At 47.8% G+C, this 16,905-nt stretch overlaps 1 protein-coding gene across 1 annotated transcript in view; it reads right to left on the bottom strand.

Moving 5' to 3' along the window:
- Window positions 1–16,905, bottom strand: part of LOC138261745 (cryptochrome DASH-like) — a 218,871-nt gene that overhangs the window by 26,617 nt on the left and 175,349 nt on the right. Inside the window, exons 9-10 of the mRNA XM_069211065.1 lie at window positions 11,618–11,697; window positions 1,185–1,244 (exon numbers count right to left, since the gene is read on the bottom strand). Of these exons, the coding sequence (XP_069067166.1) occupies window positions 1,185–1,244; window positions 11,618–11,697 (140 nt within the window). The remainder of the gene's footprint in view (window positions 1–1,184; window positions 1,245–11,617; window positions 11,698–16,905) is intronic.

Raw genomic sequence — 16,905 nt, 5'->3', positions numbered from 1 at the left:
AGCCCACACAAGCTAACAAATAGGAACCAAGCAAATGAGAGTGACAGTAAAGCAAACTAATAATGAATATTGGGCAGGCTTTAGGCCCACAGTAAGCAGAAAATATGTCTCACATCAGGCAGCGTATGCACTATCAAGTAGGAGAGACATAAAAAACAAAGAAGATGGGAAACCCGAAAACCAGCATTGATCTCCAAAATAGTCACAAGGCAGCTGAGGCTAAGAGACAATCACAGAATTCAATTCTCTAGCTCACAGTGGCTTAGTGAAAATGTTATTCGGTTGTCAAATTGGAGGTTATATCTCAAAGGCAGGTCACATAGGGGGAATGCAGATATCTCTATGTAAATGGCTATTGGCTAAACAAATCTGTGTTCCAAAAATGAGAAAAATTGGTTAGTTTAAAAACTCTTTAAATAAGAGAGGAAATCGGAACACTATCTTCAGCACCAAAAGAGCATGCCAGAACAACACTTCAGACAATCACTAAAGCTGAGAAGTACAGTTAGACATTTAACCAGACTCTAACAGCAATCAATAATCTTTATGCAATAGTGCTGCCAATGTGCCCACACCAAATTATATAGCTGACAATTAAACTTGAATGATTTTTAAACCTAATTTATTATTGCTTGTGATTGTTATAAACCTTTCAGTATGTATTGTTATTCTTTTGTGTTTGTGACTTTCTGTGGAAAAACATCAGAGCGCAGTGATTTGTGAGCTTTACTGAAATGGTGGTTTAATCCAGATCCGATTATATTAAAAGTGACTGTAACCGATGCCTATGAAAAAAAGTGTTCTTTCTGTGAAGACGCTGATTGTTGTACCATAAGTGGGTGAGGGACCAGAAGATTTTTGCATTAAAAAAAATCAAAAATTCTGGGTCTGTGGCTTAGCACAGCTGTTGAAGAACTGAAAGTTTGGCATCCTAGTCCTAATCAAACTTTCAAAACGTAACAGAACAGAGGGTGGACTTCATGGGTAGAATAACAGTGAACTTCCTACGAAGTAGTAGATGATACAAATAGGGTCTTTCCTTTTAAAAAATTGGGAACACTGAGTGCAGCAATGCAAGAAATTAAATACATATTGTAAACCGGTGTCCTGAACTACTCACTCAGTAGTCTGTTTTCTGTCTAAATGTCCACTGTATTGAGCGATAATGTCAATACGACACTCACCTTTCCAAGCATCGAAGAGTTGTTTATCCTTTTTCCAGGGCACCTCTTTTTCTTGGAGCCCTAGTAGAATGATGGTTGAGAGAATACATCAATTTTAGGTACAATGTGTGAAAATATTGTGTATTGTCATCTCAAGCTTGGCTACATAAGATGCCACCTTTTCTTTATGCCAATTTCAGGGCAAATGCACACTCTTGCACCTTATTAAAAACACATTATTTAAACTTTTAGTCTAGCAGAGTAAAAAAAAAAAAAAATCTCTGGTATCAGTGCAACGGCCACCGTATGAACTAAAAAGGGTATGAAGCTTTGAATGCCCGAGTGCTCCTACACCTAAATATAAATCAGCTCTGGAAGTGATAATCTCATTCAAAAGGTTAAATAAGTGAACATAATTGTTTAAAGTGATAACATCGACAATTACGAATTACATGAATTAAAGTAGCATATTTTTAGATTCAAAATATGTCACGCTTCTTGATTACATCATTGCATTACAATATTTTTTGTATTAATCTTTAATGCTCCATCACTCCTTAACACAAGCTGGACAGTAGGTCTGGCATAGAACTGAAAATGCAAGTCATATCTATTTGCTTTGCCAGTACCTCTTGTAAAACTAGGTACTACCTAACTGTTTCCTCAGACTCTTGAAAAGGGGACATGAGAATAACTGAATTTAGTTGGAAAACATATTGCGGACAAGAAACAATAATGGACTAGGTTTCCGGTCTGTTTGCACGTATGGGACGTAGACTGAAGAACACCCAAACTAAACTTAACATAAGTTTAGAATGTGATGACAATGTTAGTATTTTGGTAGTGCAATAAGGGTACATTCCATGAGTTTGCCAATGGCAATACTCTAGGAATTACGTACTTCTATGCTGACAGAATTCCGGGAAGAGAATCTTGCAGGGATACAATTTGACCTTTCTTCATACCTTCAATCTATGCTAAATTTAGATTGGGAATTTTGCACTGTGTGCAAGTTTTTCTGGGGTCAGTACCAGAACAAATTGATGGCTGACTGGAAAGCAAAAGTCCTCTTTCTGCCGTCACCTAGTTGGGCATCCCGTCCAATACAAGCTATCAATTTTCTAACAAGAAGCTATTCATCTTTTTATAGATTGCCGTATATACATAAGCACTTTTTTCTAGTAAGTAAAATAACTAAAAAATAAAGTTATTTTACCCATTACGTATAAGTTTTACTGTACAAAATTGAATCCTATGTAAGACCCCAATAAAAATCGGCCCGCTTTCCCAACTCTAACTTGCACCCAAAACAGGATTACGAATCTGTCTGGAAATCACAAGTGTTTTCTCCCGTGCTTTGTAGCAGATGAATTGTGGTGCAAATCGTGGGAGCACATACCGCACAAGTGATGTATGTCTGCACTGGAATGGGAAATATTGTGCCAGTGAAGCGCCATTGTCCTAATTCAAGTTAAACACACAGGCGCTCATTATGACATTGGCGGTAAAAGCCGCTTACCGCCGTGCAGAAGACCGCCACCACACCGCCGCGGCCACGGAATTCCGCCACAGCTATTATGACCCACAGCTTGGAATCCGCGAAAATTCACCAAAGGTCAGTGATAAACTGGCGAAAACAAAACCGACACCGTCACGCCAACAGAAATACGCCCACACTATCCCGACCCACGAATCCACGCAGCGGTCTTTCAACCGCGGTATTCCATTGTCGGTACACACCGCTGCACTCAAAATACACACACATATACAAAACACTACCACATTGGACAGTTCGAATTACACACACCTGATACACATACACACACCACCCCCACACACTCAATACAATATAAAACACACACTCACATCACCCACAAACCCTTACGACCACAAATCATGAACGAAAGCCAGAGAGAGACACCACCATCAACAACACTAGCATCCACAGGCACACAACACCATCACCCACATAACTTCCACGCACCTCACACAACACCCTGCTACATATCAGCAGACTCATCACCCCACACACCACACACCACCCCACACATCACCTACACCACCCCATGGCACGGCAAAGACACCCCAGGTTCTCGGAGGAGGAGCTCAGGGTCATGGTGGAGGAAATCGCCCGGATAGAGCCACAGCTATTCGGATCACAGGTGCAGCACACCTCAATTGCAAGGAAGATGGAGCTATGGCGAAGAATAGTGGACAGGGTCAACGCAGTGGGACAACACCCAAGAAATCGGGAGGACATCAGGAAGAGGTGGAACGACCTACGGGGGAAGGTGTGTTCCATGGCCTCCAGACACCACCTGGCGGTTCAGCGGACTGGGGGCAGACCCCCACCTCCTCCCCCACAACTAACAGGATGCAGAATCGCCAAGACCCGCTCCTCCCATGTTGAGGGCCTCGCAGGAGTAGGTGGAGGAATGGACTCTGGTAAGTCAAAGCTTTACTAATATATCCCCCACCCTACCTGCATGCCAGCACACAGCCCCACCCTCACCCTCATCACTCCTACTCCTCACAAATGTCCCACTATCACAAACCACACATCCTAACACCAAGCCCTGCATGCAACAACAAAGCATGGACACCCATCACTAAAGCATGCCCACTGCACATACCCATACACCCCCCTAAACCATCATCACACAAGGTCCCACACAGGAATGCAGTCATCCACCCATTGCACACCTTGACACACACAGATGCAATAATCATGCTTTTATACCCCTGCAGGAACCCTACCCAACGTCACCAGACAGAAGGGTCCACACATGTCCACACCACCAACAGAAGAGGCCCACAGTGATGACACCACCTCTGTCCAACTGGATCTAGATGACCAGCCCAGCCCATCGGGGGCCTCAGGACAGTCGGTTCCCCACACCCAGTCACAGGCCACTACAGAGTTTCCCCCCTCTGGAAACACCAGCACAGCACCCACCCAGCAGGCCCATACCTCCGTCCCTAGGACACGTCAATCAGCAGTGTGTCCACCACTACAGGGAACCCAGGCTAACCCACCACCCCAACAACAACAGGGACCTGGGGGCAGTGGTAGTGGGCACACGGTCCAGGGGACGGAGGACCAGGAACACAGGGGAACTGGGAGGGCTGCAGTGCGACGGGGGAGGACAGGCCCAGGGAACCCACTCTCCACGAGGTCCTCTCCTCCATCATGGGAGTCTACCACCACTCCCAGGAGACGATAGCAAGGGTACTGGCCAAGTTTCAGGAGACCCAGCGCCTGCAGGAGGAACAGTATATGGGCTTCAGGGAGGAACTCAGAACCATCAATTCCACCCTGGGCAACATCGTAGGGGTGCTGAAGGAAGTACTCAACACCAGGAGGGACACTCTGGCACTACAAGGGGCCCCTGACACTAGCCTGGACGATGAACTGCCCACCACCTCCGCCGGCGCTAGTGGACAGGAGGCACCACCACAGGACCACCACACCAGCACCCCACCCCCTGCAGATGGAGAACCACCTCGCAAACGGTCCCTGAGATCCAGGACAAAGACAGAGAATGATGCCAAGACCCCCGCCAAGAAATGAGACCACCCTGATCGTCATCCTACAGTCCCACTTTGTCACCCTGTCCATCCTTAAGCTGCCCCAGCTCCACTTCCTATGCCCATTTGGGCAATGCACCTGTGAGACTAATAGACTGGACTCTGCCATGGACATTCCTCCGCCATCACCCCACACCATTTTACAACCCCCTCCAATATTGAGCACTTAAATAAACACCCTTAAAGCACAAAAAAATCTGGAGTCTGTGATTTTGGAATACTGTATTAGCAATACCTATGGCAAAAAGCTTTTTCATTTGAAATGGCAACATACCTATGTCACACAGCTCTAGTCCATGAGGAATCAAAGCAGATGTCACACAGTGGGACCCACATCTGTGAAATCGTAAGGGAAAGTGACAACTCAGTGACCATACACTGGGTGAAAACGACAGACAGTAGAGAGGTAGTAGTGTTTAAGTACATGTAGTAGGCAGGTTTGTATTCTTACCAGTGTCTCACTGGAAATATTGCTGTATCACTGAGTCCCTGTTGTCCACGTCTTCTTCCTCTGCTTCCTCGTCTTCACTGTCCACAGGCTCCACAGCTGCAACAACACCGCCACTTGGACCATCCTCCTGCAGAAAGGGCACCTGTTGTCGCAAAGCCAAGTTGTGAAGCATACAGCAGGCCACGATGATCTGGCACAACTTCTTTGGTGAGTAGAATAGGGAACCACCTGTCATATGGAGGCACCTGAACCTGGCCTTCAGGAGGCCGAAGGTCCGCTCGATCACCCTCCTAGTTCGCCCATGGGCCTCATTGTAGCGTTCCTCTGCCCTTGTCCTGGGATTCCTCACTGGGGCCAGTAGCCATGACAGGTTGGGGTAACCAGAGTCACCTGCAAATGGCGAGGGACAACTGTTAGACACACACTAACCTGGAGGGATATCCCCAGACCCAGACAACTATTCCCACTGACTAGCTTCCAGGTGCTCACCTAATAGCCACACACGGTGCCTCTGGAGCTGACCCATCACATAAGGGATGCTGCTATTCCATAGGATGTAAGCGTCATGCACTGAGCCAGGGAACATGGCATTCACATGGGAGATGTACTGGTCTGCCAAACATACCATCTGTACATTCATCGAATGATAACTCTTCCGGTTTCTGTACACCTGTTCACTCCTGTGGGGGGTACCAAAGCCACATGTGTCCCATCAATGGCACCTATGATGTTGGGGATATGTCCCAGGGCATAGAAATCACCTTTCACTGTAGGCAAATCCTCCACCTGAGGGAAAACGATGTAGCTCCGCATGTGTTTCAGCAGGGCAGACAACACTCTGGACAACACGTTGGAAAACATAGGCTGGGACATCCCTGATGCTATGGCCACTGTTGTTTGAAATGACCCACTTGCAAACAAATGGAGCACTGACAGCACCTGCACTTGAGGGGGGATTCCTGTGGGATGGCGGATAGCTGACATCAGGTCTGGCTCCAACTGGGTACAAAGTTCCTGGATTGTGGCACGGTCAAGCCTGTATGTGATGATCACATGTCTTTCCTCCATTGTCGACAGGTCCACCAATGGTCGGTACACCGGAGGATGCCGCCATCTCCTCACATGTCCCAGTGGACGGTGCCTATGAAGGACAACAGCGAGCACAGAGTCAAACAACTCAAAGGTACATACCCACAGCTTACAAAGAACTCCATTCATACTCAAAAAGTGTCCTGTATGTGTGTTGAGTCTAGGCCTAGGTGTGTGTGATGCAGTTGAAAATGAAGCCATGTGGGCCCCTGAAATGGCGGCTGCCTGACCTCTGAAGTGGGACAATGGGATGTGAGGTAACTGCGCTGGCGTTGTACACCGTCGCGGTAGGCGGTCGAAGACCGCGGCGCAATGCTGCATTGGTTAACATTGGACCCTATGGGTCCCAGGAGCCAATGACGATGTATGCCGGCAGTGACGGTACGCACCGCCGCGGACGTAACCACCATTTTCTATCTGTACAATCACTCGATACCTGATCTTCGACAGGAGAGGACCTACACTGCAAGTGCTGCTGTGACCTCGGTCTGGAAGAGACAATGGCTCGAGTGTCTGGGGAAAGGGCCCCTGCCTTCACATCGGAGGAGTTGGAGAAACTCGTGGACGGGGTCCTCCCCCAGTACATGCTACTCTATGGTCCTCCAGACAAACAGGTAAGTACACTGGGAGCATGATGTATGGGCTATGCCTGTATGAGAGGGGTGGATGTAACAAGGAAGGGGGGAGAGTGCGGCGTGCATGAAACAACGGTGAGAGCATGTGCCACATGGCAAGGGTAGGGATGGGGGCCAATAACTTTGACGGTGCAGTTGGTAATAACTTTCTCTTCCCCCTGTACAAATCATGTAGGTCAGCGCCCACCAGAAAAAACATATTTGGTGTGCTATCGCCAAGGACGTCCGGACCCTGGGGGTCTACCACAGACGGAGCACCCACTGCCGGAAAAGATGGGAGGACATTCGCCGCTGGAGCAAGAAGACGGCGGAGGCTCAGCCGGGGATGACCTCCCAATGTGGGAGGGGTGCCCGTCGCACCATGACCCCCCTGATGTTCAGGATGCTGGCGGTGGCGTACCCAGAGTTGGATGGGTGCTTGAGGGCATCACAGCAGCCACAAGGGGGTGAGTACACTCGCATTCTGCTGACTTTGCGTGCAGTGGAGGGGTCTGGGTGGGGGAGGTGGGCTGTGGGTTTCCCTAGGCCAGGACGAGTTCCGTAGGCAAGGTCCCTCCGTAAGGCAGGCCATGTGGCACCCCAGCCCACCTCGGTAAAGTGACTACTACACCTAGTCATGCCTCTGTGTCATCTATGTGTGCAGATGTCATATATAGCCTTGTAGGCCATTTCCCAGGAATTGATCAGTGGAGCCCAAGAGCGCGGCGTAGTGCAGGGGGCTTCTGTGTCTGTCGTGTCCGCCAACTGTAGCGGTAATGCATGCACTCAACATGTCTTTCTTCTGTCGTCGTCCCCTTTTTGTGGTCTCCCTGTTCTTGTGTGCATTAGCATCATCAGGCGGAGGAGCAGTGGCACCGGAGCACGAGGGGGCTGCATCCCACATGGCCATGGAGGGCCACACTACGGAATCGGACTTCACCAGTGGGACGGAGGGCAAGGGGAGCTCCACGGCGGGGACAGGAGCTCAGACCAGTGACACGGGCTCGTCCTCTGATGGGAGCTCCCTTGTGGTGGCGGCAACATCTGTGCCACCCCCATCTACAGGTACAGCCGCCACCCCCCCTTCCAGCACCGCCCTCCCAGCAGCCGCTCAGCCCTCGCCCTGTGCCCGCTCACCAGGGAGGGTGGGCATCACCTTTGCCCCAGGCACCTCAGCCCTTGCCCCAGTCACCCCTGCTGCCCTCAGTGAGGAGGCCATTGACCTCCTCAGGTCCCTCACTGTTGGGCAGTCTACCATTTTGAATGCCATCCAGGGTGTAGAAAGACAGTTGCAACAAACAAATGCATTCCTGGAGGGCATTCATTCTGGTCAGGCAGCCCTTCAGCAAGCTTTTCAGACTCTGGCCTCAGCACTGATGGCAGCCATTGTCCCTGTGTCTAGCCTCCCCCCTCCAACTTCCTCCACCCCGACCCAATCCCCTGTACCTCAGCCTATCCCAAGCACACCTACAGACCAGCATGCACACACGTCAACACACAAGGGAAGCTAAGGCAAACATAAGCACCACACATCCCACAGGCACTCAAGCAAGCATCACACACATGCAGACACACCAACATCCACTGCCTCCACTGTGTCCCCCTCCTCCTCGTCTCCCTCCTTCCTCCCTGTCTCGTCTAAACTCACACCTGCATGCACTACCTCTACAGCCACTACGACCCTCTCCAGCACACCCACCACCACACCCCGCTCACGTGCAGTCACCACCCCCACTACCATACACATGTCCCCTGTGTCCTTTCCCAGTGTGTCTGTGAAGCCCCCTCCGAAGATACACAAATGCAGGCACACACCCACCCAACAGCCATCCACCTCACGACAGCCTCCAGTGCATGCACCTTCACCCAAAGTCAGCAAACGAACACCTCCTACAACCACATCCTCTTCCTTCACTTCCAAACCCCCTCCAGCTACCCGTCCCAATGTGTCCAAAAAACGTTTCCTGTCCAACCTTGACCTCTTTCCCACACCTCACCCCCCCGGCCGTCTCATAGGTCCCGAACTAGCACCTCAGCCACAACATCTCCGGGACCAATGGTGCCTCTAGTCACCGGAATATGGAGTGCACCGGCAACCAGGGCAGCCAGTGTGGCACGGAGCCACAGCACAGACAGTCCCCCACCTGTGAAGCATCAGAAGTTGGCCAGTGCCCGGCGGGAGAGGGGGAAGACTCCAGCCACCAAAGCCGCTCCCAGGGGTTCAGGTGGGAGTGTGGAGTCAGCTGCGACACCTTCCAAGGTGGGGAAGGGGCACAAGAAGGTCAGCAAGTCTGGGAAGAGCAGCACGGCGGAGAAGACTGCCATCATCCCAGCTGCCCAGGAGGCCACCGCCAGCACAAGCCCAGCTGCCCAGGAGGCCACCGCCAGCACTAGCCCAGCTGGGCCATGAAGGAACGCCAGCAAAAGCCCCGTTGGGCCATGAAGGACCGCCAGCAAAAGCCCCGCTGGGCCATGAAGGACAGCCAGCAGCTGAGTCCCTGCAATGGAGACTGCCATCTCAAGCACCTCTGAACAGGGCACCGCCGCCTCAAGCACCGCTGAACAGGGCACCGCCGTCTCAAGCACCGCTGAACAGGGCACCGCCGTCTCAAGCACCGCTGAACAGGGCACTGCCGTATCAAGCTGGCCCATGAGCGCCAAGGGCACTGACGTTACTGAGTCCGTCATGGGCAGAATGAAGCACTGTGGGCACCATTCCCCCTCCAGAACAAGTGGAGAGACCCATCCACTACCTCTGTCCTTAGCAGGATGAAGCACTCTGGGCACCATGCCCCCTCCAGAACCAGTGGAGAGATCCATCCACTACCTCTGTCCTTAGCAGGATGAAGCACTCTGGGCACCATGCCCCCTCCAGAACCAGTGGAGACTGTTGTAGAGACTTGAGAGACTGTGGCTTTGCACTCCTCAGGATGGAACAGTGGGCAACCCACCCACTGTAGAGACTTGAGAGACTGGCTTTGCACTCCCCAGGATTGAACAGTGGGCATGTGGCCCCCTCGTGGATTTGGCGTTGTGCACTCAACCGGCTGAGGTGCCCCCCCTTTCCTTCCCTCTGAGGTGCCTGTTTTCTTGCTTTGTGATGCCCCAGTGTTCTCTCCGTCATGGTCGGGGATCTTGTGTGGGCCTCGCCCATACCGTGTGGGCCCAGTGTTCCACAGACTTAATTGGAGCACTACCTGGACTACTATGCTTGGTATATATTTTGTGAATGGTGTATATATACATATATATTTGACTACTTGATTTTAATATATTACAATGGTTACACTCATTTTCTATTGTCTTTGCATTCTTCTGGGGGGCTTGGGGGGTGTAACTGTGATGTATTAATATGCATTAGTGTCTGTGTTGTAGTGGGTGAGGGTGGGGGTGGGGGTGGGGGTGGGGGTGTTGCGTGTGTGTGTCCCTGTTTTTCCCTCCCCACTCCCTTGTGTCGTAGGTGCAGTACTCACCATGGTCTTCGCCGCCAGCGTTCATGCTCCTGGTAGAGGAGCAGGAAGACTATCGCAGGTAGAATTTGGAGTTACGGGTTCATGGTGTCCTCGTTCCTCGTGAGGTGTGTAGAGGTGAGCGTTTTTATCCGCAGTGAATCCGCCCTGGAAAAGGTGGCGGATTGGTGGGTTGTAATAGTGTGGGCAGTACATTGTCTCCCGCCTGTCTGTTGGCGGTGACCGCCGCGCTGTTTGTTTGTACCGCCGTGGCGGTCGGAGTGTTAAAGTGGCTGTCTTTGTTGGCGGTTTCCGCCACGGTCGTAATTGCAAATTTTTTACCGCCGGCCTGTTGGCGGTCTTAGCGCCGCTTTAACACCGTCCGCCCTGGTTGTAATGACCACCACAGTAACAAACTAGCGAGCACAGAAATTGCACCGATTGTTGTGGCCCAAAAATGACCGGTTTCTTAATTGTTTCCATCTTGTGGAATGCAGTGAGCATTTTATTTTGTTTTTACATGTTATTCTGCACGAAAGGAATCTTTAAATGTGACATTTTGAGGATTGAGCATGTTATGAATCAGTAGGAGAAGTCTTTTTGAGAAGGTGGTGGAGTCTTTCCCTATCGTCCATGTTACTGTGCAGTTACCTAGAACTCACATTGTGCCCTATGAGGGTGAGCAGAGATCTTGATGAGTTTACACTTGAATAATTCCTAGGGGGGGTTCATTAAAATTGCCAGACCCCACTATGAACATCATCAATTAAACTGTTACAACTGGTTGGATTTTCTAATGTGGTGGGTGTGGGCATGTTTGCCACAAATCCCTGGCTCAAAGATTCCCAACTACATAAATCCTTCCTACCTGGAATAAACTACAAAAGAAGCAGCACCTTCCATAATATCTACGCAAACAGCCTCTGGAGCATATCACATTCTGTCAATCAATCTGCCCTATGCCACACACATTAAACACAATAAAAGAAGCCAGTAGGAAATCTGAAATTCTGTTTCCCTCTGTGATCCCAGGGGTGCAGTACCATTGGTTTAGCTTGGTGCCAATGGTGAAACTGACTTTAGTTTACAAATGATGCTGCTGTACCCAAATACCAATCAAATCTGAAATTATAGCCTGATTTACAATTCTAAAAACTAAGCCTACTATAAATTCTGCAAACGTTTGGCTTAAAAGTTGCCTGCATATTCATTCTGTCCGCAAGAGAGCTCTTTATCGATGTAAGGATCGTTGCCCAAACTCACCCTTCAAGAAGAACATTTTCCTCCCATACTTCAAGGCAATAAATCGGAAATAGTCTCGCCAAAGGAGTTCAAAGATGACCCTGAAATAGCAAAATAAATTTTTATTCAAAACTAAGGATTATTCATAGAAATTGAAAAGAATCTTATCTGCAACTATTTAAACTCAATAAAAATGTTTTAAAGTTACTGATTGTTCTTGGCTTAATTGTGAAATAATCAATACTTTGTAAATATCAAGCAGAGGTGAAACAGGTCTTAAAATGGTTATGTTTATGATAAGAGTAAGCTGAGACACAGAAAGACCCTTGTGCTAATTTGACATGGCGAGATGAGTGTGTTTTAAAGGTGACAATTTGAAAATGGAGACAGTAATTTCACAAGTCTCAATATCTCCTTCAAGTGCAAGATACACCTTTAGTGGTCAGTGCCTGAATGGGTGGAAAGAGGTGGATGGTGTGGGAGAGCCACACTTCTATTCTAAGCATGGGCCTAAGGTCATTCATATAGTAAGTTCTGAACATTCCCCAAAAAGAGGAAACTAAACACTTTTCCCAGCCCACTTCAAAAAGGTTTGTGGAAGTTGGTCTACTTTGAAGTTCAGCATTTTGACACTGAGGTTTAGAGAATGCCAAAGTAGGACCGAGACAAGAAAATGTGTTTCCTTAATCATTGTGTCTGGTCCACTCTCGTCATGTCTGTATGGTTCCTGTATTTAAAGGGTGGGGATGGGTTTCTGTGTTTTAATTTAGGGTATAGAGGTTGATGCACTTGGGACTGGCTAATGGCTTTCTCTTAGACTATTATGTCACTGGTCATTTACCTGCCACTGATGCCACGAGACTGGAAGTAATTATGCCACACTCTTTCAACCCCAAAAAATATTAAAAAAATAGGACAGAGGAGTATGACTCCTCAAACATCAAGGAACATCGTTGCAAAGACACAAGTTAACCACCCTCAAAATGCAAAAGGTGTACCCAGGAGATTCACTAGATGATAGAGTCAAAAATGTGTGATCTGGCCAAAGGATGCACTCAGGGGTCTTTCTTTGTCAAAAAGATTGTGGAATACGTTGCCAGCTAATGTAGTGGAGTATCGCACAGAAAAGCGTAGAAAAATATAAATGCTTGTTTCACAGATGGATATTAGAAGTCAAATTTTGATCCTTTTAATGTTGGGCTGTTCTGAGGGTTCTATGATATACTCCTTTAATACTAGCGTGATCAACACAGCTGTTTCAGATCAAGTGCTTTCAGACAGTCTCACATACACATGTGCTATACAAATGCTCTGTATTTCTAGCTCCTTGTGTTTCTACCCGGCCTACTCTTGTCAACTGAGTTTTTGTCTCAGCCGCTAATCCTTTTGGACTGTGCTCTGTATTCACCATTATCTCAAATCCTAAATCCTGAATTTCTGCTAAATAATGCCTGGCTCTGGTACTGTGTGTGCGCTCTGGTACTCGGTGCATGTTGAACATTTCTGTTATATCTACCCCTTTTTCCTTCCCTGCATTGAATACATCTAGGCAAAATCAAGCCTGTCTTCCAACAAGTGTTGATTAAATTGTGCACCAGAGTGGTCCTCTTTCTATGGACTGTGACATCCCCATGCCCCAATCACTGTGCCACTTGATTGAGTGGGATAATGATTCCACAACAGCTTTTGTTGCACAGTACTAATTTCCTTTCTTATAATTCTAGGTCTAGAAATTATTGCCACAAGGTTATCTTCAACATGAATCCTTATATCTGTAGTATTCCACCAGATGTTACTGCTGAGAGTCTTGGAGTAGGGTGGTATTTCTTATTAAAAAATGCTTCTTCTCTCCCTTCTTTAGGTTGTAGCTTTGGATTTTCCCCACCGGTACCCTCGGAAAGAAGAAAGCACAGGTAAGTATCCACTCCTTATTTTTTTACCTTCTGTAATTCCCTTACTCTGCTGCTTTCCCTGTACTTCCTGTATTGTTTTCTGATTGGCTTTTTTCCTGCCTTGCCCTCTTTCAGTGATTTCAAACCTCTTCAGCCTTCTCTCATACTTTCTCCCTTCGGGCTTCCTTGCCTGATTTATCTATCCTCTTTGTATCTTTTTCCTTCCTGAAGACACTATATATAGGAAGGATAAAGATACAAAGAGGATAGATAAATCAGGCAAGGAAGCCAGAAGGGATAAAGTCTGATGGCATGTGTAGCTGCAGATACACATGCTGTGCATTATTCTGCCATCTAGTGTTGGGCTCGGAGTGATACAAGTTGTTTTTCTTCGAAGAAGTGTTTTCGAGTCACGAGATCGAGTGACTCCTCCTCTTCGGTTCCATTGCGCATGGGCATCGGCTCCATTGTTAGACTGTTTTCTTTCCGCCATCGGGTTCGGATGTGTTTCCTCTCGCTTCACGATTTTGATTCGTAAACCTTTGAAAAACTCTCTTTTCGTCGGTATTGTATTGATCAGGCTTATATCTTCCATCGACACAACAGTACCGTTGGAGAAAACAACTTTACTCGCCCTTCGGGGTGCACGCGCCCAACTCAGGCCTATTCGGGCCGACCGCGTGGAAGCCTCATGGATCGGACTCCATTCCGGTTCTGTTCTCGGTGCCACGTGAAATACCCGTACACAGACCAGTATTTGGTTTGCAATCTTTGCCTTTCTCCGGATCAACGGGAAGAAAATTTTGAGGCCTGTCGATCCTTCCGATCAAAAAAGACTCTTCGAGACAGGAGGGCATGAAGACTCGAAATGGCATCGAGAAGCAGCGAACATCTTGACGTGGAGGAGGAAGAAATGATGCAAACAGCGGTCTCGGTTCCAGATTCCGAATCCGAACAGGAATCAGAAGAAGACCGACCGGTCACAGCAGGACAACATGTGAGTACGCCTGCCCCTGTACCCTCACAAAAGCAAAAACATAAGGCCTTGGGTATGCCACTGCCGGAAGGCCATGGCTCGGCCCGAAAAAAGACTACCGGTGACCAACTTACCAGTTAGTCACCGAAAAAGGCCACTCCTCCCAAAACATCGGAGGCAACAAAGAGCTCCGTGTCCGACTCCAGCAAACATCATTTTTCTGAGTCAAAAATTAGAAAATCACTTTCGGAGCCAAGAGCAGCGACAGCATCATCTTTTTCGATCCTGAAAAAGCCTGCTTCAGAACTGAAAAGGCCATCATACGCAGAGGCACATGGACTTTCAAAAAGACTTAAAGAAAGCCACAAAACCTCTGAAGAGGAGTATCAAGTCCAACCAATACTTGAGGTTATGGATGAAAGGCAGTCCAGGATCCACATCCATAAGGAAACAGGCAGAATACAGACAACATCTCCTCTAAAACCAAAAAGAAAACTAGCCTTTCAGGAGGAATTGGACACTATGCGGCCTCCAGCAAAAGTGCCATAGCAGAAGGAGGAACCACCACCTCCTCAATCCTCTCCTCCTCACTCTCCACACCTACCTACCTCTCCTCCTACTAGTCCTACACAAGTGCAGTCACCCACTCACTCTTTTGACTCACAACAGGACAAGGTGGATCCATGGGACCTTTATGATCCGGATCCTATTCTTGGTAATGTCCCAGACAGCTATCCCTCTAAACCTTCACCACCTGTGGATAGCACTGTCTACAATCAAGTTATAGCTAGGGCTGCAGCATACCATGGGGTCACCATGCATGCATAACCAATAGAAGAGGATTTATTGTTTAACACCCTATCCTCAACACACTCTAAATATCAATGCCTTCCCATGCTCCCAGGCATGTTAAAACATGCAGATCAGACATTTAGTGAACCTTTCAAGGCATGTATAATAACACCCAGGATAGAGAAAAAATATAAACCCCCACCCTATGATCCTGATTACAGCACCCATCAGGTACCTCCAGATTCTGTGTTTGTAACGCCGCCAGAAAAAGAGCAGTCAGTCATCAGGAGATGCGCCCCCACCTGATAAAGAGAGCAGGAAATTTGATGCTGCAGGGAAACGAGTTGCATCCCAGGCAGCAAATCAGTGAAGGATAGCCAACTCACAAGCACTGTGAGCTCGCTATGACAAAGCCCATTGGGACGAGATGCAAGAGATAATCCAACATCTCCCCCAAAGAACACCAAAAGAGGGCACAACAAGTAGTGGAAGAAGGGCAAGCCATTACTAACAATCAAATTCGATCTGCCCTAGATGCAGCAGACACCGCTGCTAGAAGTGTCAATACTGCAGTCACCATTAGCAGGCATGCATGACTCAGATCTTCTGGTTTTAAACCAGAAATACAGCAGGCTGTGTTAAATATGCCATTCGATGAAAAACATCTTTTTGGGCCAGAAGTTGACACAGCCATAGAAAAATTAAGAAAGGATTCAGACATGGCAAAAGAAATGGGCGCACTATACTTAACACCATACAGGGGATCCTTTCGAAAACCTCAGTTTTGAGGTGGGTTCAGACCACAGACAACAGAGGCATCCACATCACAGGCAAAACCAACCTACCAACCACAATACTAACGAGGTGATTTTAGGGGTACATATAGAGGACAGGACCCCAGAAATAGAGGGAAATTCCAGACCTCTAAGCAACCTCCACAGCACCCTAAACAGTGACTTTTCTCATTCCTTTCCACTCCACACCTCTCCTGTGGGGGAAGTCTACAACAGTTCCACACAAATTGGCAAAACATTACCACAGACAATTGGGTACTATCAATTATCCGCAATGGCTATTGCCTAGAATTGATATACACTCCTCCAAATATACCACCAAGGTCACACAAACTATCCACAGAACACATCAGTCTGTTACAAGAAGAAGTCCAATCTCTACTACTCAAACAAGCAATAGAATTGGTACCACAATCTCAAATAGGGACAGGAGTTTACTCACTATATTTCCTAATTCCCCAAAAAGATGGCACCCTCAGGCCAATATTAGATCTCAGGAACCTCAATCTTTACATCCTGTCAGAACATTTTCACATGGTAACTCTACAGGATGTTATCCCACTACTCCAAAAACACGATTTCATGACAGCATTAGACCTCAAAGATGGGTATTTTAATATACCCATCCATCCTGCACACATAAAATATCTCAGGTTTGTCATTCAAGGAAAGCACTATCAGTTCAAAGTGTTGCCCTTAGGAATAACAACAGCTCCAAGGGTATTCACACAGTGCCTAGCGGTAGTTGCAGCCTACCTAAGAAGACAACATATACAGGTATTTCCATTTCTAGACAATTGGCTAATAAAATCAAACAGTCATACGCAATGCCAAAATCATACGCATTATGTAATA

This window comes from Pleurodeles waltl, chromosome 10, assembly GCF_031143425.1.
Source record: "Pleurodeles waltl isolate 20211129_DDA chromosome 10, aPleWal1.hap1.20221129, whole genome shotgun sequence".
NCBI lineage: Eukaryota > Metazoa > Chordata > Amphibia > Caudata > Salamandridae > Pleurodeles > Pleurodeles waltl.
Note: the sequence above shows the minus strand (reverse complement) of the source record. Positions and strands in the feature narration are given on the sequence as shown.